Source organism: Cajanus cajan, chromosome 4 (assembly GCF_000230855.2).
Source record: "Cajanus cajan strain Asha chromosome 4, NIPB_CcT2T_4, whole genome shotgun sequence".
Taxonomy (NCBI): Eukaryota; Viridiplantae; Streptophyta; class Magnoliopsida; order Fabales; family Fabaceae; genus Cajanus; species Cajanus cajan.
The window spans coordinates 2,208,801-2,231,869 of NC_138520.1; the positions used below are offsets into that span (position 1 = coordinate 2,208,801).

A 23,069-nucleotide genomic window follows, 5' to 3' on the forward strand; every position below is an offset into this window, starting at 1 on the left:
CACGTCGGCGAAGATCATCCATGTTGTGTGGTGGTTTCTTGCACAGGCTGTTAATGAAAGGTCTTGGTCTCAATGTCGTTGTGAGGTGATGCAAGGTGATGATCGAATTAAGATCTTTGATTTCCAAAGCCACTTTGTTAAATTTGTCCATGACAATGCATAGAGACTTTTTTTTCTTCTCTTGTCTAATACTCACCAATGTCAAAAAGAGTAAATAGATGAGGCTGATTAGTGGTGAATTGAATGGTAAATTGAGAAACAAAGGTCTTAGACAAATTGAACGAGTTAGGTGGAAGTCGGTTGAACCAAATCAATGCTTGTTCTTTAAGAAAAACAAGAAAGATACGACATATAGTAGCATTGTTTGTCATGCTTAGTGTGACTTAAGTAAGGAAAACATCTATGTGTTCATCGGGATCTGTGGTACCATTATACCTATCCAATGGAAGGGACTTCTAATGTTAAAGTAGTGGTGCCTGCATAGTGGTGGGAAAGAAGGGTGTCAATGTGACCCTATAGGAATGTGTGTTGGTGAAGAGTTAGCGCTATGGGTGTAGTGTTTGCTAGGGTGGTCATTGAGAGATGGGGAATGGGTATCCTTGGGAAGGATATGAGGATACTTCAAATTGGGTATGAGTTGGGAGAGACAATCTCCAAGATGGATCCTAACTCTTCAAGTGGGCATTTTTTTTTGTCTTAATGTCAATAATTCTTTGGCATCTCTTTCTCATTGTTGATGCATGGTTGCCATTTCTTCTCTTAATTAATGAATGACATCTGAGAGATCTGTCTCATCGACCACTTCCACATGGTATTGCTCAAAACAAGGGTCTTCCACAATTGTGTTCTTCAACATAGTAACCATTCTGATAGTAGTTTGTTGCTTGAAATCTTCAATCTTCAGGCCCACGATGGGCGCCAAAATACACATGTCCAAGGGTACACTAGTAAACATTTAACGTCGAACTTTGAACTTCTTACAAGTTGATAACTCCAACGCTCAAGTTAGGACATGTTCATATATGTAATTGAGTAAATAAATAATAGTTTTACCTTAATTTGTGTAACCATTTATATTGACTATGATGGACTTGAGTTTGGTAGACTTTGTTCCTTGATTATCAATTAAGTAATATGATTATTAATGATAGATTAACTTGTTAATCTCGTTTATTGCTCTTTTTAGTTAGAAAATTTGTGTTGAGTGTTTTGAAGTTTGATAGTGTTGGCTGTCTTAGCTTGCTCAACGACCAAGAGCATTGGGATCGTTTTAAATAGGATATGCTTATAAGGGTGAACTCATCATGGATTATTTCAGCAGTTTTGGTCATCAAAGTGATTGAGGTTAAGATGATAATGCAACTTTAATCAAAGCGCCATCATTGACCATCTCGACAATCAAAATGGCCAAAGAAAAAGGTGTGGTTGAAACATTTGAAAGAGAGGTCAAAACATATCATCTAATTCCTTTTCGGTATAACACTTACATAATCAAGTTTTTTTTTTTTTTTTCCCCTTTGTGCATGAGAATCAAATTTAAACATGCTTAAACAACTGAACTAGACTTATGATATATAGCCTTAAGTATCTTTAGAAAATGTTTTTTTAAAGATAACATAATTATAAATATTTTATATAAAATTTAACATTCATATACATGGTCATGCTTGAACATCGATATAAAATAAATTTTTATATATTAAATACGAATTTATATCTTATGCAATAATGTTTTTAAGATTTTTTTAGACGAGAGGATTTTTAAGAATTTTTTTGACCTTTTATTTAATTTGATCTTATTTATTATAATTATTTTTAATATTTTAAAAATAATTTATCAATAAATACGTATTATACTACAATATATTATTTATTATAAATTTAAAATATAATTTATATATTTAAAAATATCTATTTAAACAAATTATTAATATAATTTATACATTCAAACATAATAATATATATATATATATATATATATATATAATTTATAATAAATTTTAATTATATTTAATAAATATTTTACCTGTAAATTACACATAATAAAATAATATTAATTAAGTTAAACTTGAGTTTTTTTAACTCAAATTTTTATAATCCAGGCCTAATCCTATTGTCTACCTTTTTTTTTTTTTTTGTCACCTCATACATCAAAGTTTTTACAAAATATGTAGGTTCTCGTGTGCTCTCGTTCTTTGACATTAGTCATGGGTGCAAAAATACCTTTTTATGGTTGATTATGGTCTAAAATGCCCTCCTACTACAAAGGCATGAAAAAAGAAATTGACTCAATTTTATGGTCAACGACACATATTATAAATAATTATATTAATTATTTATTATCAGTGAAATGTATTTTAAGTGGTTAAATTAAACGTCTCTACTAGATTAATACTCTAAATTAGATTATATGAATTTAAATACACATATGTCAGTATCAACTTATTAGGAAATAATGGAAACTCTTATAAGTTAACACATTATTAAAAAGTTATGGTCTTCAATATATCATATAGTAACTTATACTTTCTTCTTCCCATCTTAAGTGAAACTAAAGTATTATTAAGAAATTAAGGAGAATCAATTAAAGAAAGAATAAAACTATTATCCTCCCTTTAGTTGTGATCATAAATCAACAACTATGATGAATTTAGTATTTATTTTATCTTTAGTAATTAAATATGTTCTAAATCTTAGAGCCTCTAATATATTATTAAAACTGTCTTCCAATTAAAGATGTAAATTAATGTAACATTTATATAAAATAAAAAGAAATTTTAGTTAAATGTGTGATCCTATAATTAAAATTTTCATTAAAATTTTATTTTTTATATTATAGATTCATTCATTAAATTTAGATTCTATACTAATTTCATCGGATTTTGTTTTGCGGATGGGATATTTAGAGTTAAAAATAGATGCTAAATAATTAACCTTATAATAAATGCTGTCATTTTTTTTAATAAATAATAAGAATATACTTAAACATTTATCTTCATATTATTTTTAATTTAAATAACATTTATCTTCACGTGTAAAAAAATTATATAGTTTTGTTAATAAAAATAATAGTAAACAATATATGATACCATAACGAAATTTATCACCTAATATTTTAAATTAGAAAAAAATATTATATAATTGTGGTCTAAATCAAAAACCTTATTGACGTTACAGTCTTCATGACTTTAAAATTATTATAATTAACAAAATTTTTCTTCAGATTACATATTTGAAACTTGAACTTGAAAATATTAATTAAATATAAATATGATATGAGTAACAAAGTGTAGATTGTATACCACATTAATTGATTCATGTCCTTGATAGTTTATATGATATGATTTTATTAAGCATAATAATCAATATTTTTTTTATTTAATAAAAAAATATAATTTATTTTTATTGAATCATATGTTAAAAAATAAAATAATACTTTTTTTTAACTCTATACTCAAGTCAAAATTGAACTACAAACTTTAGTTAAAAAGAGTTAATATTTTTTACTAATAATATTTTTTGATGGATAAAAATTATATTAATAATAACAAAAACCAAATCTAGATTCTTATACATACAATCATCTGCATATGCAACATTTAAACAAAATCTGATAATTGTATACAATTTTTTTATAACCACTTCCCAAATTACTCTTTCACGTTTCATTATTTTTAAAAAAATTACCTTTATAACTAAAACTACTCTGATTCTCTTATTATTTATTGCTAATTTTTTTTTTTTTAAGAAATACAAGAAGACACAATTATTTTTTTATGCCAGTTCATTATTATATTGATGTATGATAACATTATTAAAAAATTACTCTTAATAGAGTAATAATGTAAAATAAACGCTGTATTAAAATTAAACTCATGCAGTAAAAGAAAAAAATTATCATGACTAGTTAAAAAAAAGCACGTGCGAGCGAGAAAGGGTGACGTGCAGGGTGAAGACCGTAGTCCCCATTTGATTTAATTTTGTATTAATTGTCACTCTAATCCGAATTTTCTAACCTTAATTCGAATTCTAATCCTAGGCAACGCCAAAACGGAAAAAAAAAATACGAAAAAGGAAATAAGGGAGAAAGAAAGAATGTCCATGGCATGGCAATGACCAGAAGAACAGCAACAATGTTGCTGCGTGGTTAACAGTGATAGAGAGAGAAACAGAATCGAATGCGACACCTCTTGTTTCGGGACCAATTCCCCTCGTTCGCCGTTCGAATTTCTCCTGCAAATCGTGATGGAAGCGTTGATTGAGTTGTGCGACCTCATCGCGCAGAACCCGTCGCAATTCTCCGCCAAGCTCTCTTGGATATGCGACAAATGCCCCCCGCCGGAGTACCTCTCCTCGGGATCTCCTAGGGTTTCGCGCTCCCAGCTCAATGCCGTCCTCGCCGTCGCCCGCTTCCTCTCCAACTGCCCCGATTCCGCCGATCTGCGCCCCAAGTCCGTCGTCATCGAGTTCCTCCGCTTCGTTCCCCGTTCCTTCACTCAATCCTTCTGGCCTCACCCTTTCAGCGCCGATTCCGTCGCCTCTTTCTTCCTCGATTTCATCGCCTACGTCTCCAAGGCAGCGGATTCCTCGCCGGATTTGTCCGAGGAGCTCGAAGCCTTCTTCGGCGAAGTAGTCATAACGGCGATTGGCGAACCGCGCTCCGGCATTGCTAGGGCTTTCTTGTCCGCTCTGTCGCACAACTTTCTTCCAATTACGCCCTCTGATGCCAACAGATTGGTCACCTGTTTAATCGACCAATTCGCGGCGCCGAAGGAACTCGCTGCGGAAAATTCATCGTCGCAGAGCTCGCCCCAAAACAATAACAATGGCAGTCCCGGGAATGACAATGTTTCGGGTTCTTCGAGCAGTGCGGCTTCTAAGACTGCGGATGATGCTAGCACTGCGTCATCGCGGGGGATGGTGAATGGGGGAAACCATGTTTGGAGGACCAGTGCTGATCAATTGGCGCAGAATTTGGGTTTAAACGATGGTGCTCTTGGCACGGTTTCGTCTGGGCAGCAAGTTGTTGTGTTCGAGGAAGAGTCTGTGGAGTTTTTGGAGAGGCAGGAAATAGCTTTTAAGTTGATTGCTCATGTGTTGGAGAAGCTCCAAGTCGACACTGCACTTTTGGAGCAGGTTAGGTTAATTGGAAAGAAGCAGATACAGTCCATGTCTGTTTTTCTGAAGGTATAACTCGTTTCTAACTATGCTTCCCTTCCCTCTGTAGTTACTTTGTTTGTTATGCTTGTGCGAATTACCGAGTATCTTGGTTTCCGCGTTATGGATTGTGGAATGTAGTTAAGATTCAGGTCAAGAGGAGTGTTAGCTCATTCTCTAACACACTCTTTCGGATACACTTTACTATTGGTTAAAATTTATTAGAAATTACATAATCATGACTAACGACTGGGACTGATTAAATAATTAGTGGGACCTACAATTTGTTTGTGATTACAATAAATTACAGTCAGTAGTAGAGAGTGTGCTGGTCTATTTCGGTCAATCTTGAGAGTGAGGTGTGTTTCATGTTTGTATGTTCTTGCAGATAAGGAAGAGGGATTGGCATGAGCAGGGGTCACTTCTGAAAGCTAGGATTAATACCAAACTTTCAGTTTATAAAGCTGCGGTGAACCTGAAAATCAAGAGCCTCTCAGCGCTGGATTCTGATTCGAGGTCTGTTAAGAGATTGGTTTATGAGGCAGTTGCGATATTGATAGATGCTGCCGAAGCATGCTTACTCTCTGGATGGCGTAAGTTGAGATCGTGTGAAGAGCTCTTCAATTCATTGCTTCTTGGGGTAGCCAAAGTTGCAAATGCCCGAGGAGGACAGCCGCTGCGCATCTTGCTCATTCGCCTAAAGCCAATTGTTCTCAACGTTTGTGCTCAGGTGCACTTTGTTACTTTTCAATATTATATTTCCATGTTTTTAATTTTATTTTCAAATTTACATTCCAATTGACATTCAATTTCATGTCTTTTTTAAATTTCAAAATAATTTTTGTGACAGCCTGATACATGGAGTAACAACCAGGCAGCCATGTTTGAGAGTGTCACAAAGGCCAGCTGTCAGATTATTGAATCCTGCTGGACTAAGGAGCGGGCTCCTGTGGACACATACATAATGGGATTAGCCACAAGCATACGTGAACGAAATGATTATGGAGAACAGGTAAATATACTAATGTCACATGTCCATAATACAGAGCTGGTGATAAATAAAAATAAATGTATATCTGCTCCAGTCATGTCAACATTGTAATGTCATTTTTTTGTTGTTGCAATATCTATACAAAAAAATATCACGTCTCTACGTTCAGATGTTATACATGTTGATTTTATATTTCACACATATTTTATGGACTTCATACTTCATTGTTCACTCCATTTAATCTCATCAGTTGCATTTGTAATTATATATCTGTTCATGTGGTTAGTAGGTTTTTTCCTGTTTCATCTGCATTGTATTTTATGGTCCAAATAATTGACATCTTTTTTAGTTTAAGCATGCTAATTTTATTGTATCTATTCACATGTTAAGTTATTTGCTTTCATATGGAATCTTGTTTTGCCATCAGGACAACCAAGAGAAACCTGCAGTTCCTTTTGTACAGCTTAATGTTATACGCCTGTTTGCTAAGCTGAGTGTTGCAGTCAACAAGTCTGAGCTGGTAGACGTGATATTACCACTTTTTATTGAAAGCCTAGAAGAGGGTGATGCTTCAACTCCTAGTTTGTTGAGACTCCGAGTATGGAACTTTGTCTTCAGAGCATGTATTTTGAAATTGATATGAAATTTGTCAACATATTTTATGATCCTCCTCTTTGTTCAATTATTTATCAATCCTTTGGTTTCTTATATGAGTCTTACATTTTTATTGTGATCCATACAGCTTCTTGATGCTGTGTCTCAAATGGCCAGTTTAGGATTTGAGAAATCTTACCGTGAAACAGTGGTTTTGATGACTAGAAGTTACTTGAACAAACTTTCCAGTGTAGGATCAGCTGAAAGCAAAACAGAGGCAGCTGAAGCAACAACTGAACGAGTTGAAGTATGTAGTATATCTAAAAATGTCAATAACACACGTTAGATTTGGTTTGTTTGGTGTAATGAACTGTCAAATGGATTCTCACTAGTTGAATTACATTCTAGACTCTACCTGCAGGATTTCTTCATATTGCTAGTGGTCTTACTGGTGATAAATTGCGTTCAGATTTTCGTCATCGATTGCTCTCTCTGTGCTCAGATGTTGGTTTAGCTGCTGAGTCTAAAAGTGGAAGGTATACCTTTTTTCTATGCTGAGCACATGCATGACAATATTCTAATAACATGTTGAGAATTTGGATAGGTGTAAATTCAATTTCATTTCCATGATGAATTATGCTTTCTGAAATTTCAAATCTGATGCTTACTCACTGCAGGAGTGGAGCAGATTTCCTGGGTCCACTGCTCCCTGCAGTTGCTGCAGTTTGTTCTGATTTTGATCCTACCGTAAATGTGGAGCCATCACTTTTAAAACAATTTCGCAACCTTTGGTTCTATATTGCTCTTTTTGGCCTGGCACCACCAATACAGAAGACTCCAGTAACTACAAAGTCAGTTTCCACTACACTGAACAGTGTGGGAAGCAATGGTGCAATTTCCCTTCAAGCCGTAAATGGACCATATATGTGGAATGCAGAGTGGTCTTCTGCTGTTCAACGAATTGCCCAGGGGACTCCTCCACTAGTAAGTTGATACTAAAAGATCTTGAAATTTTTGGGTGAACAATTCTTTTAGTTTTTTTTTTTTTTGCTGTGTATGCTTATAGTTTTATATAATAATTTTATAATAAAATTAGGAAATTTATTGCTTTGCCTTGTTATTTGTCTTACTTTATATTAATGTTTCATCATTATCAAGAGGGAGTGTAGTACCATCTAGTTTTTTTTTCTTCTGCACTTTTATAGTTTATTATAAATTCAATAGCTTTTTCTATCACCCCCAGAATTTAATTGTTTACTGTGCACTAGACTGAAGTTTTACTTTTAAATATCCCTGTTTCTGCTCAGGTTGTTAGCTCAGTGAAATGGCTTGAGGATGAGTTAGAACTAAATGCTTTGCACAACCCAGGCAGTCGCCGAGGCAGTGGCAATGAGAAAGCTGCTCTTGCACAAAGAACTGCTCTTTCTGCAGCTTTAGGAGGGAGAGTTGATGTCACAGCAATGACCACAATCTCAGGTGTTTTGTACTTGCTTTATATTCATTCGCTTTCTAAGTATTTATGAATTGTTAACTCCTTCAGATTTTTAGACAGTGGTGCTGCATCTTGTGTAAGGCTTATCAGATCCTTTACTTGTATTATAACACTCCTTTCCATGCCATGTACATTATTGTTGGAAACAATTCAGTGTTAGTTCAGGATGATATTTGATAAGAGCTTTGGGAGAAACACACCACAAAAGCTAGCTGTTGTAGTTGGAGAATCCAAGGCCTTATAGAATCCCATACTTCCAAGTTCTAGTGTGGGACTCAAGCCCCATACCTTGCAATTGGACCCTAACATCCACCACTCTCCACAGCCTTGGCACTCACATAGGTTGGCTGTGCACTAGCCCTTTGATTAGTCTTAGGTGAACACTGCAATGGTGGAAGGCTATTGTACCAATTGATAAGAGCCTTGGGAGGACCATACCACAAAAGCTAGTCATTGTAGTTGGAGAGCCAAAGGGCTTATAAACCCCACACTAGAATCCCATGCTTCCAATGTGGGACTCAAGTTCCATACCTTGCAATTAGATCATAACAATATTTCACATGCCTTGGACAGTCTATGTTCTGGTGTGTCTTAGACTGGCATCTCCAATAGTGCTTGTTCATAGCCACATGCCAATGACAAACATCAAAATCAATGATTATTTCTTCTGACATGTTTTGTGATCAACTTCATATTATATAGAAGTGTGAAGTTAGCTTTTATTGGTTAGTGAATAGGATTACAACCTTTCATGGTTAATGTGATTGTTTTATTATTTAATCATTTTTACATATTGGTTATACACCCACAACTTGTTAATAGCCTTGTGCTGTTGACAAACAACTAATGTTTCATTTCCACTTATACATTTAAATTCTCATGTCCGTTTTTTTTTGCAGCATGGTTAAATTTACACTTTTATCCTGACAAATTGGAAAATTATAATTTATAATGTGATTTCTAGTTTTCTATTTAGGTTGGAGTTTACTTCCTTCCCGCTCCTTAACTTTGATATTTATTTTTGTACAACCCCCACTCTGTCATGACTGTTGTGGTGCTTTACTTTTGTTTATTTGTTTTGCAGGAGTGAAGGCTACTTATCTTCTTGCTGTAGCTTTTCTTGAGATCATCCGCTTCAGCAGCAATGGCGGCATCCTAAATGGTGGCACCATTATTGATGCTACAAGAAGTGCCTTTACTTGTGTCTTTGAATATCTTAAGACTCCAAATTTAATGCCAGCTGTCTTCCAGTGTTTAACAGCAATTGTCCACAGGGCTTTTGAAACAGCTGTGTCGTGGCTGGTAGGCATCAGTTTGACTTTTGACTACATTTATTGTCAATACTTCTCATTATGTGTACTCATTGTGGCCATAAACCTCAATCCATAAAGCTTGGACATGTTTACTACTTTACCTAGTTTATGCCTAAATTGAGCTGGCAATTGTTTACTATTCATCCCAAAGATATAAGGTGGTATGGAAAATGCCTATGTATGTATGTAAAACAAGTCTATGTTCTCTGTTTCTTGTTTTGGAGAATGTTATTTTTGTTGCATCAATCATTTTATATTTATGAATACATCGAAGGTGGTTGAACTTATGTTGAATTTATCATGGAAGTATTACTCATTGGAACATGTTATAAAATACATACTAATTTTGTTGAAGCAAAATGCTCTTTGAAATTTCTGCTTATGCTTTTAATTATTGGCTTATTTACACACTTTTTGAAAGTGCCTCTTCCCTCTATTTTAAGTCTTATATTTGCTTTATTTTTTCCTTTCTTTAACTTTTTTATTTAGTGCCATAATCCTGATCAAGATATGTTTATCTCACTGTTTATTCTACTAAACATGTACTTCCTGGTAAGGTATCTGCCTTTACTTATTTTTATGTCCAAAATTGAACTGCTTCAAAAGATGTTTGAACATTGTCATATCTGTATACTTGTAATTGACAAATTCAATGGCTTGGCGCTCTTTTAAGTTATCATGATTAAGAGTTTTTATGGTGATCTAATCTAGATTAGGCGTATGTGACCTAATGGTTGTGGTTAGCTCATGTACTTTTGCTCTCATTTATGTGCCTGTTTATGTTGTTCTTTTGTTCAAAGGATGATTTTTTTTTTTTAATCTTTGATTTTCTTTTTGTTAAAAGGCTGATTTTTGTTTTGTTATCTATGTCTTTGCACAATATGGATTATGGACACAACTGATTTGTCTGGCTTCAGGAAGATCGAGTGTCTGAAATAGGCCATGAAGCTGAGGCACGAGATTCAATACTTACAATGCATACCTGTTTTCTTATAAAAAGTCTCTCCCAGAGGGAAGATCATATACGAGATATTGCAGAGAACTTATTGACTCAATTTAGAGATAAATTTCCACAGGTAAATTTTGAAAAACAAATGTTATAAATATGCTTACATGTGCACGTAGTTACTTCTCTAATGTGTCTCCATCTTCTTTTCTTGACATCTGCAATATATTTAAGATCAATGGTATCTTTGCAGGTTTTATGGGATTCTTCCTGCATAGATTCTTTCCTGTTTTCATTTAATGATGACTCTTCTACTACCATCATCAATGATCCTGCTTGGACAGCAACAATCCGTACCTTGTATCAGAGAATTGTTCGAGAATGGATAATTAAATCAGTTTCAAGTGCTCCATGCACTAGCCAGGGCCTTCTACAGGTTGAACTGATCTGTTTCATTGATGAAAATCAATATTTTAGCTTTTTGTAGTTTCCTTGTCATCATAGTCTCAATAATATGGGGTGCATGCTTTCTTTGAAGGGGGCTAAGACATGTTGTTCCCTGTATGTAACTAGAATTAAAATTTTATTTGAAAATTAAGGCCTTAAATAACTTTTTAGTCCCTGTAAAATTGGGTGTTTTTGCTTTTAGTCCTTTTAGTTTTTTTTTTCATTTTCATCGCTATTTGTTCCATTTTCATCCTTGTTATTTTATTATAGTCCTTGTAATATACTCATTGTTTTCTTTTTGTCCTTGTAATATGTGAATAATTTGCTTCTAGTCCTTACTTAATATTTTTAAAGGGACTAACTAAAAATTAAAAAACATATTATAGGGACTAAAATGAAAAAATAGATACATTTCAAGGACTAAAATAAAATAACAAGGACGAAAATGAAACAATTTTTTTTATAGGGGCGAGAATGAACTTTTTTTTAAAAGGACTAAAAACAAAAACATCCTATTTTACAAGTACTAAAATGTTATTTAAGATTGCTGTAAAAAAGGTTAAATAAGCCATAATTAAAATACAAATTCCTATTTTAAGCAAGTGTCAGATGCTAGATGATATTCTTTTCCTCACGGGTTGAACATCATTCTCTGCACAAAAAAAGTAAAATTTATAAAATTGAGGTTTGATTTTCTGTTCTTCTGTTGATTCCCTTCATTTGTCCTATTATTTCCTCTCTTTTTTTCATACCATAAGTAATGGTCCATATAATATGGCTACACTGCTGATTGTAGTTAACTTTCATTCTGAAATTGGACCCAGAATGTGGTGGTTGCATACATTTTATTGTGTTTTAACTTAATTCCTTCCGTTCTGATGGTTACTTGCTTATGCAGATATCTTTCTGTTTAAATTTTCTATAGGTGACATTGTAAATATATTATTTTTATTAAGTCCTCACAGTTTTCTCTTTGCACCATCTCTATCTTTGTATTTCATGTCAGGATAAACTATGTAAAGCAAATACTTGGCAAAGAGCACAGCCCACAATTGATGTTGTTTTACTTTTATCCGAGATAAAAATTGGCACTGGGAAAAATGACAATTGGCCAATACAAACAGCAAATATTCCTGCAGTCATGGCTGCAGCAGCTGCAGCTTCAGGGGCAAACTTAAAAGCATCGGAGTCTTTTAATTTAGAGGTTATCAGTTCTGGTAAGTGTAACCAAGCTGCAGCAACAGTTAAGTGCAACCATGCTGGAGAAATTGCTGGAATGAGAAGGTTGTATAACAGCATTGGTGGATTTCAGTCCAGTACACCTCCTGGTATTGGACTTGGAGCCGGGCTTCAAAGAATTATATCTGGAGCTTTTCCTCAGCAGCCACAAGCTCAGGATGACTCATTCAACGGAATGTTGCTTAACAAGTTTGTGCGTTTACTTCAACAGTTTGTCAACATAGCAGAGAAAGGTGGGGAAGTGGTCAGGTCTGAATTTCGTGAAACTTGCTCTCAGGCCACTGTGCTGCTTTTATCAAATTTGGTAAACACATTTCTTGCAAGTATTTTAGTTGATAATACTAAAAGTTAGAACTCTCAGGGAATCTATATTTTGTACCTTTATCTGAGTTATTTTTTTTCTTATGGACAAGAGTTCTGGATCCAAATCGAATGTGGAGGGCTTCTCACAACTTCTTCGTCTTCTTTGCTGGTGTCCTGCTTACATTTCCACCCATGATGCAATGGAAACTGGTATTTTTGTATGGACGTGGTTGGTTTCTGCTGCACCTCAGCTTGGAGCTCTTGTTCTTGCTGAGCTTGTTGATGCATGGTTATGGACAATTGACACCAAGCGGGGTCTTTTTGCATCTGAAGCAAGGTATTCTGGACCTGCTGCAAAACTTAAGCCTCACTTGTCCCCTGGGGAGCCTGAATTGCAGCCTGAGATTAATCCTGTTGAGCAGATAATTGCTCATCGACTATGGCTTGGATTTCTCATTGATCGCTTTGAGGTTAGACATTGGTCACCTGATTTGTTAATGTCCATTTTCTCTTTTTGACACTTGTTTAACTAAACATTATAATTATTGCTTTGTGTAAATGTTTGTGAAAGGAACCAATAGTTAGGGGCAATTGTAGAAATTGTGTTGAAAATAATTGCCCCGAGATATCACTTTTGTATTAAAAACTCCAGGGTGACAGTATGTATGAAAAATAACTACCGGTAGTTAGTTATTTATCTATTAGAAATTTAGAATAGATATAGGATGGCAGTTATGTGTAGAAAATAACTTCTGGTAGTGATGTATAAGGAGTATATATCTAATTTTAGATTATGTAATTAGGAGTGTGAAGTTATTTGTAGTTTGTGGTAGGGGTGGACACAAACCGGTTTGGATTGGATTTCTCTAATTGTTTTTTTGCAATTCAAACCAGACCAATCCGACTATAATTGAATTGGTTTGGTTCAAATCATTTAATTTATCATTTAAAAAATTAAAAATTAAAAAAACCAAATGTTTAAAAAGATGCCTAATTCACAAAATTGTTGTGATTTTCTTAGAATTTGGTCTTAGGGCTTAATTCAATCCCACAAAATCAGCTTATAAAGTGAGGACTGGCCAAGCTTTGTGAGCTCTGTTTAAGACATCTTTGGTTAATGCGAAGCTAAGTCACCACCCTTGAGACTGCAATTTAGGCAGCCCCTAGAGAGGCTGTACTAAGGTGGGCTACGGGTGACCACAATTTAGGCAGCTTTCCAACACTCCCCTTCACTCCCAGGGCTATCTACCTAGAGTGTGGCAAATGCAAGTGGCCCAGCAATAGACCTAGGATGGATATTGATACCAAGTTGAAAGAGAAAAAAACTGTATATAAAGTTATTTTGTACATTCATTAATCTCCCTTTTATAGGGTAAATGACTATGTGTGCTTATAAAAGGAAATAACAATAATAAGGAAATAGGGAAGCAAATATCTAAAGATATTTTTGACCTGCTAAATATCTATGATATATTTACAACAGATTTTATCTTATGAGTTTGTTTTGATCTTAAGTGGCCATATTGTGTTTTCATATACCTATTGTATACAAAATTCATTAATTCATGATTGATTAATGGGTGAATTTTTTGGTTTAAGTAAGCTAAGATTTGCCTTTGAATCATTGTTCACATTGTGATGACTAAGTAATAATAAATTAATGATCAATAAACCATCATCTTAAAATAGTGAATTATGAACCTAACTCAACGTTACAAAACCTCCTTATAAGGTGAGGACTGAACCTCATATACACTATTATAGCCAAATCACTAGTTAATGTGTGATCTCTAACACATCCCATGCCGAGGTCTGGAGATCTCGAGTATGAAGTTTGTAGAATTGGATATTTGTGGGTAGATTGATAAATTCTGATACTATCTTACAAAATTTGGTTATGGGCTTTATTCAACCTTATAAAATCAGTTTATAATATTAGGATTGCTCCCCACTTATACACAACTATATCAACAGTTGGTGTTGGATTTCCAACACTTTAGTTGAAATTGCTGTCAGGATTATATGTAAGTTATATTTTGTTTGTTGCTATATTTAAATGGGCATAGTTGAATGTGAAATTGGTATGGTTGAATCTTTGATTTCGCTCAGTATACTGTTTTTTTGGCAAACAATTATGTTATAGTTGTTTGATACAGATTATGAATTCAGGAACCTTTCATGAACCACCCTTTATTTGAAGATTGATGGTCAGTTCTTGGTTAGTGGAGCATGTGGGATATTGTTTTAGTGTTAAATTGCCACCAAATGTTAGTTGCTAGTGCTTTTATGCTGATTGGCTAATTGCTGATGATTTTTTTTTAACATTCAATGTGTCGATACATGTGATGACATTGAAGCAAGATCAAAATGCTTGAAGGCATTGCCTTGCCCCTTCCTCTAATGTATTAAATACTGAATCTAGTTTCAACTTAAAATATTGCAATTATTTGAATTAATTCCCCAAATCACTTTTTATCCTGTCTCTTCTAGGCAGTTCGACACCAAAGTGTGGAGCAACTCCTGCTTCTTGGTAGGATGTTGCAGGGGACAACAAAGCTTCCCTGGAATTTTTCGCGCCATCCTGCGGCCACTGGCACTTTTTTCACTCTTATGCTTCTAGGGCTTAAGTACTGCTCTTGCCAGTTTCAGGGCAATCTGCAAAAATTTCAAATGGGGCTTCAGCTGTTGGAAGATCGGATTTATAGGTGAACACCAGTGTCTCTTATAGTTTTTCTTTGGCATTCTTGGTGCATTTCTCCTAAATTGTTCTTTTTTCTTTACTCATGCTAACTGCTAAGTGTAGTGCTGGCAATATTGCTTTGTTTGCTATGATTTATTCATCAATTTCTGCCTTGCCTTGTTCTTCATAAATCATGCATTTTGCAAGTGCTTGCCATAGTTAATGAAAGATCACAAACTGTATTTTTTTGTTAAGTTCCTCTCTTGCATGGTTTTAATTCCCGTATCTTGGTGGCTTCAAACATTTATTGGAAACTGCACAACTTGGAACTGATGAAGTTATGTAGACTAACTCTGCTCAAATCAAATCAGTCTCTTACACTTGAATTTTTTATGCAGAAAATTCCAATCTTTTCATTATGTTCTCCGTGACTTAAATATCATTAAATTTTACCCCTTATCTTTCAATTCTGATCATTAAATAATTCAATATTCAGTGCTCTTGCAGCAATTGAAAATGTTATTTCTTGCAAAGATAGACGCAAGTTGGATTATCATGTTCACCTCTTTTGACTAATTGAAAATGTTATTTGGTGCATTTGTAGGGCCGCTTTGGGTTGGTTTGCTTTTGAGCCTGAATGGTATGACACAAACTATACAAACTTTGCTCAGTGTGAGGCTCAGTCTGTTTCTCTATTTGTTAACTACCTTTCAAATATGAAAGGGGATACCGTCCAATTTGGTTCAAAAGGAAATGGACAAGAAAATGGGAACTCTTTGGCTGATGCGGTAATAATTCTACGTCTAGTACTAACATCTGCTTACACTAGGGACTTTGGAACATTAAATTTTTGACTTAAATCTTAAAATCATTATCATGTACTTTTTATTTTTGATTTCTCTATGAAAGTGGTTTTAATTTTTCCAATGGACTTACAGATATCCTAATCCTAATTTCTACAATTGTGTAGAGTGATCTCTATCATCCTGTTTGGGGTCAAATGGAGAACTATGCTGTAGGAAGAGAAAAACGGAGGCAGCTACTTTTAATGCTATGCCAGCATGAGGCTGATAGGCTTGACGTCTGGGCACAGCCGACTAACACCAAGTATATATCTGTTTCTGATCATTGGAATTTTGTTGTGTTTTGTTTTTCTTCTTGTCCTAAGCTTTCAAATGCCTGGTATGTATTTTCAGGGAAAGTAGTTCCCGACCCAAGAATAGTGCAGATAAATGGGTAGAATATACTAGGACTGCCTTCTCTGTGGATCCTAGGATTGCTTTATCCTTGGCCTCAAGGTTTCCGGCCAATTCATTTGTAAAAACTGAAGTAACTCAGCTTGTACAGGTATGTTTTCTTTCCCTTTTTCTTTTCAATAATAAAGATTGTGAACTGTAAGTCCTAGTCAGTTGAGTGTCTGCAAAATGGGAATTGTTTTAACATATAAGATAATACCATTGCTTTACAGGCAAATATAGTGGATGTGCGCAACATTCCAGAAGCATTACCTTATTTTATCACCCCAAAGGCAGTTGATGATAATTCAGTGCTCTTGCAACAATTGCCTCATTGGGCTCCTTGTTCTATTACGCAAGCTCTAGAGTTCCTCACACCTGCATACAAGGGGCATCCACGGGTCATGGCATATGTTCTAAGGGTTCTGGAATCCTATCCTCCTGAACGGGTGACCTTTTTCATGCCACAGCTGGTGCAGTCCTTGCGACATGACGAAGGGGTTAGATATCTATTGAAATTTAATTTCATGGTTTATCCCCTTACTATGTGCTTTCCTCTTACCATTTGTCAATGGCAATATAAAACCTGGTTTTCCCTTTTTTCTTTCTTTCTTTCACCATTTTTACAGCATAAATAAGCCTTTTTTTTTTCCTTCTTAAAGTCATGTAATCACATTGAGATTTTGAAAAGATTACGGCTGCTCAAACTAAAATATCAATAAAATTAATTTTTTCACCCTGTTGAATCTCATTATGCTTTGTTATCTGAATTTTTGGAGTCACTTCTCCATTTGTTTTAATTTTTTTTAATAACATATACAATATTTCGACATTATGAAAAATCCCGTTGAATGAAACCTCTTCAACTCAGACATTTCAAAAAGGAAAGTTTCTAAAATATTTTTTGAACTTTTCTGAATTTTACATTTCTGAAGTTAATCTTTAATAATTGATGTAAAAGTGTAAGTAATGTCAAGCCAATAATGACTTTTAATACGTTTTTGGTAGTAACCAATTGCTTAAATTCATTTTTGCAGAAATTAGTTGAAGGTTATTTGCTTAGAGCTGCTCAAAGAAGTGACATATTTGCTCATATTCTTATCTGGCATTTGCAGGTATAACTTGTGATTTTTATGCATGAAAATGATTGCTATTTTTTTACTTGTTATACACATCATTCTTATTTATAATTGTGTTTTTCTTACCTGCGGGTTATGGTCCCTTTTTTCTAGTGTTGATAATATATGCATTCTTAAAGTTAGTTTTTTTATTATTTAATAAATGGTTAAACACTGATTTTATTTTGGGCAGGGTGAGGATGTACCTGAGCCAGGAAAAGATCCAAACAGTGGGAAGGTATGCCAAAAGAAAGTCTCTTTGTATCCAGTATAGTTAATTAGTTATTGTTATCACATACTGATGAAAATGTCATGAATTTTAAGCTTTAAACTCAAGTCCTCACTTAGTGTCAGAATTTATGCAAGTCAGATACTTCATTCTTTAGGTAATAACTTCTTAGATAATTTTTATAACTACTCTTTTACAAATTATAATTTTGTTTTATTTTTTTCTGTCAATTTCACTCCACAACTGTCTGTAATTTTTAATAACTATCCATTATTATATAGTTTTTATTATTTATTACTTTTTCAAAATAATTCACAGAGGCACGAAGTGTCTTTTGTGCACTAGTTATTATTATTATCATTGATACATGTATTTTAAGAATTTATGTTTATGCTATTGATTGATTCTATGTTAAGTTTTTCTTCAAAAATTTTGTTATACCTTTTTATGTGTCTCATTTGACTTTTCATATATTTTAAGAATTCTAAGAACATACGTTTTAGTTTTTTTTGCATCAAATCAAGCATTGTCAAAAGTATCTTCAATGTTTTTGAATTTGAAAGAAAAGTGAGAACAGTTGAGTAAAGTAAAAAGTTGTCTTATTGGTTCTCAAAGTGAGATGCATTTTGGGACTCCAAAGGTGAAAGTGAGACATAAAATTGGAGGGGATATAATTTTAGTTTCAGGCTTGTAAAGTTATAGCAATCAGTGCATTACCTATTTCTTTGCTTCAGAATTAAATGGTGAGCTGCAATGTGTAATTATATATTCAAGCTCTTAGTTTTCAGAACATTGTAGGCTCATAATCAAATTATATGGTGTAATATGTTTCTTGTCTTGACAGATAAGAAGATGCAATGAGAAAACACTATCTCGAGCTTAGCATCAACATGATAGTTGCTCAGATTACATTAAGTTACTCAATTTGCAGATACATTTGAAACTAGCATTTGAATATGCAGCACTACTTTCAGTACTTTGTGAAAATATAAATGGAAAATATTAGCAACACACTCTACAACACTTTTAAACACATTCTTTATTATTATTGGCGGAATTTTATTGGAAATCACAATTTCGTAAGTCCCATGGCACTCCTAGTTTAATGAACCTCATTCATTTTTGTAGTTTCAAATAAATTTCACTATTTCAGCCTATAGTTAAGAGTGTATTAGAGAATGTGTTGATAACACACTTCAATATAATATATTCAAAGTGATGTTTTCATCATAGAATCCTTTTTTTTTCTTTTTCAATTCTTACTTTACATAGTTTGTATCTCTTTTTTATTTCAGAATGGTTCATTTTTAGAACTGCTGCCAGCTGTTAGGCAGCGTATAATTGATGGATTTAATCCGAAGGCCCTTGACATATTTAAAAGAGAATTTGATTTCTTTGACAAAGTTACATCCATCTCTGGTGTACTATTTCCACTCCCTAAAGAAGAGCGTCGAGCTGGTATCCGAAGGTACTGGAAAATGTCTGAAGGCTTGATTTTTATTGTGAGTTTTTAAGTTACATTTTCAATGTGCTTTTGGTAAAAGTTAATGTGTATTTTTACTACATATGATAGGGAGTTGGAGAAAATTGAACTGGATGGCGAGGACCTTTATCTACCAACAGCTCCTGGCAAACTTGTTAAGGGTATTCGAGTAGATAGTGGTATTCCCTTACAATCAGCTGCAAAAGTCCCAATCATGATAACTTTTAATGTAGCTGATCGAGATGGGGACCAAAATGATATAAAGCCACAAGCTTGCATTTTCAAGGTTAGCTGGGCTGTATTTATGATGATATCCTTTAAAGGCTCAATCCTAGCATTTGCGTTCATACTCTATTATCGTGTAAATAAAACTGCAGAACGTTAAGCTATAGAGACTTAGAAAATTAACCCTCTTTAAATATAATCTTAGTATGGCTCATGTATACTCTAGTTATATATGTATATTCTCTTAAATAGTTTTTTTTTCCTCCCTTTTTTTGGGTGGGTTTATAGATGGCTAGATATAGTTACATATGATATATGAATCAAATAAAGAGTAGCAATATGTTGGGAGTATGGTTAGTGTTATGTTAGATAAACCAATTTTTTTGGCAGCACATATTTATTTTCTTGCTTCTTGTCAATTGTGCCTAATTCGTGTGTGATTTTTTTTTTTTTTAATTCTTGGGCTGTCTGTGTTCTGTTACATTTAAGGTTGGAGATGACTGTAGACAAGATGTTCTTGCCCTTCAAGTAATAGCACTATTAAGAGATATATTTGAAGCTGTGGGAATAAATCTTTATCTATTTCCTTATGGTGTTCTGCCTACTGGTCCTGAGAGAGGTATAATAGAGGTGAGTTTATTCCCAATATGCTTCAACATTGTGAGAATTCTGTGAGTCATCAGTCAAAGTATTTTCTTGATCATAATGGAAGTGCAGCGATAACTGTCATCTTATGTAGCCTCTGGAAGTGCATTTTTGAGCGATGTATTTCTTTTGAGCAAAATTGGATTCATTCATTCATTCTAGGAGTCATGGTTGTTCAAATTCTCATGTTAAAAGACTTGCAAGTTTTGTGATCCTAGGACACAAACAAGTTGAATCACGTTGAAACTCTCTTTTTATCGAACACGTATACATTGTTTTGGACTCAACAAATAATTTTAGTTGATTTTGTTAGATACTTATGCAACATGCGAATGATGGTTTATGATGCTACTTTGGTTTATGGTGCTAATTTTATGGTATTATCATTTTCCATTTTGCTTAACTAAGAAATAATGCAAGTGCTGAATTAACCATACTAAAACAGTTAGGTCAAAAGGTTCTGTTGTCATTATTATTTTTTAAAAAAAAATTCTTTTTTGGCCTTGTATTTCTAAAAAAATATTAAATGACTTCCAAAGAGTTTTGTTGGAAACCAGATTCAATGTTAATTACTTATGTCATGTATGGGGTAGTTGTTTTGTGGATTTGTAATTTTTTATTTTATTTTACATTTTCCAGGTTGTGCCAAATACACGAAGTAGAAGTCAGATGGGGGAAACGACCGATGGAGGTTTGTTTGAGATATTTCAGCAAGACTATGGACCTGTTGGGTCCAACAGTTTTGAGGCTGCTCGCCAGAACTTTATAGTTAGCAGTGCTGGTTATGCCGTTGCTAGTCTTTTACTTCAACCAAAGGATAGGCACAATGGGAACCTTCTCTTTGATAAGTAAGATCTTTGTCTTTCTTCCATTACATTGTCAGCAAGTCAGTTATAGTTGCTAGTGGATTTGAATTTAGCTTTAGATGCCTCTGAAGCATTTGAATATCCTCATTGTTTCGATTCACCTGCGATCTTTATTCCCCCTGCCCCTTCTGCTTTCTGGTCCGATTAAAGGCATCACTAATATGCATGCTGATGCAGTGTTGGGAGGCTTGTTCATATTGACTTCGGTTTCATCCTAGAAACTTCTCCGGGTGGGAATATGCGTTTTGAAAGTGCTCATTTTAAGCTGAGCCATGAAATGACACAATTACTAGATCCATCTGGTGTTATGAAGAGTGAAACATGGAACCAATTTTTAAGGTAATAAGGGCATTTGAATCTAGATCACAAACTTTTTTTTTCCCAGCATGTCCATATATTAAAAACTGAGCGTTCTTTGTTTCACTGTTTATTGTACATCTAGTTTGTGTGTGAAAGGGTACCTTGCTGCCCGTCGACGAATGGATGGGATCATCACTACAGTGGCATTAATGCTAGACAGCGGGTTACCTTGCTTCAGCAGAGGTGACCCGATTGGCAATCTTCGGAAGAGATTTCATCCGGAGATGAGTGAGCGTGAAGCAGCCAATTTCATGACCCATGTTTGTAAAGATGCTTATAACAAGTGGACCACTGCTGGCTATGACTTGATACAGTACCTGCAGCAAGGCATCGAGAAGTGAGATAATTTAGAGCTGACCTAACATGTACATGATTGCTTGTAGTTTTACATTCATTGTTGTCTTGTGCTTTGATTTTTTGAGGAATTTTCTTGGTTATAGTATTGAGGAGGAGGGAATAGTAGTAAATGGCGAATGAAGATCCAAATGTTCTGTAATATTTTTTTGCGAGTTCCTCGTGATGTAAAAAATACAGCTTTGTAATCTTATTTATTGATGGTTAATACAATTCATTGAGGTCAGTCGTCCGCTTCTTTATCAGCCAGCACACTAGAATATGAATTTGAACAACTGTATCCTCTCTTGACTATAGATACTCATCATCCGATATTCTGAACAGGGAAAAGGTTTTTTTTTTCTCTCTCCCTCTCTCTCTCTCTCACACATACACACACACACATATATATATATATATATATATATATATATATATATATATATATATATATATACATGATGTGACACCATATTTTAAAATATTAAAGTGTAATAAATACTTTTTTTATTGAAAAAGATGATCTTTAGTATATTGAAAATAAAATATGGGTCTTGCACTCTTTCTAACCAGTGTTAGAACAATATTGGTTAAGAAATCAATATGTAGAAAATATTCATTAAGAACAAAAATAAAGTTACATGGAAGAATATATATATATAGGGAGCATATCAAGTGAGAGAGAATTTATTATGAGATGAAAATGTTAAAATATAATCCTTAGATTAATCGAGTGAGAGAAAATTTAGAGTTTAATTAAGTGAGAGGAAATTAATCTAAGGGTTATATTTTAACCATCTCATCTCTCATAATAAATTCCCTCTCACTTGATATGCTCACTAAATAAATAAATATATATATATATATATATATATATATATTTTATAATAACAGTTTTTTACTTTTAATTCTTTAATCAATGCAACAAGGATATTGGTTAACATTTTTCATAAAATATTAAAGTGCAATAAATACTTCTTTTTTCCTAGAGTGTGTATTACCACCCCAATTGGTATATTTTCATTTTTTCAACTCCAATAGTATCATCCTAAACTTGTATTTTAAAAAATATACCCATCATTGGATTTGGATTCATATCATGTAGCAACTTTAATGTTTTTATTTTAATTTCTTAAACCTTCTGCATGCTATCTAAATTCACCCACCACTATAATTTTGGAAGTGATTATATGACTATTGACTTAATTATATATTAATGAAAAAAAGACATTTCATATATATGGAGTTAATGTTATGTTAGTGAAAGTAACGTGGAGTTAATGACGATTCCAAGAATAATACTTTTATATAAAAGACTTTTATATTCTTTATTAATTATTATTATGCAATTCAAATAGATTTTGTGTAGGGTTAAAATTATCAAAATAATATGTATATTAAAATAAAGAATTT

At 33.7% G+C, this 23,069-nt stretch overlaps 1 protein-coding gene across 2 annotated transcripts; it reads left to right on the forward strand.

Annotated features, from left to right (window-relative positions):
• The first annotated feature begins 4,032 nt into the window (after positions 1-4,032).
• LOC109802274 (Phosphatidylinositol 3- and 4-kinase family protein) lies at positions 4,033-21,903 on the forward strand. Of its 2 annotated transcripts, XM_020363574.3 has the most exons (26): positions 4,034-5,187; positions 5,546-5,887; positions 6,008-6,169; positions 6,576-6,746; positions 6,891-7,049; positions 7,151-7,278; positions 7,420-7,726; positions 8,050-8,218; positions 9,319-9,536; positions 10,465-10,623; positions 10,747-10,929; positions 11,947-12,483; positions 12,593-12,952; positions 14,973-15,187; positions 15,767-15,950; positions 16,133-16,269; positions 16,359-16,509; positions 16,631-16,897; positions 17,435-17,512; positions 17,709-17,753; positions 19,040-19,212; positions 19,318-19,513; positions 19,942-20,082; positions 20,737-20,945; positions 21,141-21,302; positions 21,406-21,903. In XM_020363574.3, the coding sequence occupies exons 1-26, from the start codon at positions 4,246-4,248 to the stop codon at positions 21,662-21,664; spliced, it is 6,054 nt and encodes a 2,017-aa protein (XP_020219163.1). In that variant the 5' UTR covers positions 4,034-4,245; the 3' UTR covers positions 21,665-21,903. The 2 variants fall into 2 exon arrangements, with proteins under 2 accessions (XP_020219164.1, XP_020219163.1); XM_020363575.3 differs by lacking the exon at positions 19,942-20,082 and having other exon boundaries at positions 4,033-5,187.
• The last annotated feature ends 1,166 nt before the right edge of the window (positions 21,904-23,069 follow it).

Excerpts from the sequence above, each read along its gene's own strand:
- LOC109802274 (XM_020363574.3), top strand. The coding sequence starts at position 4,246 with ATGGAAGCGTTGATTGAGTTGTGCGACCTCATCGCGCAGAACCCGTCG. Across the intron at positions 16,898-17,434 it reads CCTTGCGACATGACGAAGGG|AAATTAGTTGAAGGTTATTT; the intron begins GTTAGATATCTA and ends TCATTTTTGCAG. Across the intron at positions 19,213-19,317 it reads CGTCGAGCTGGTATCCGAAG|GGAGTTGGAGAAAATTGAAC; the intron begins GTACTGGAAAAT and ends TACATATGATAG.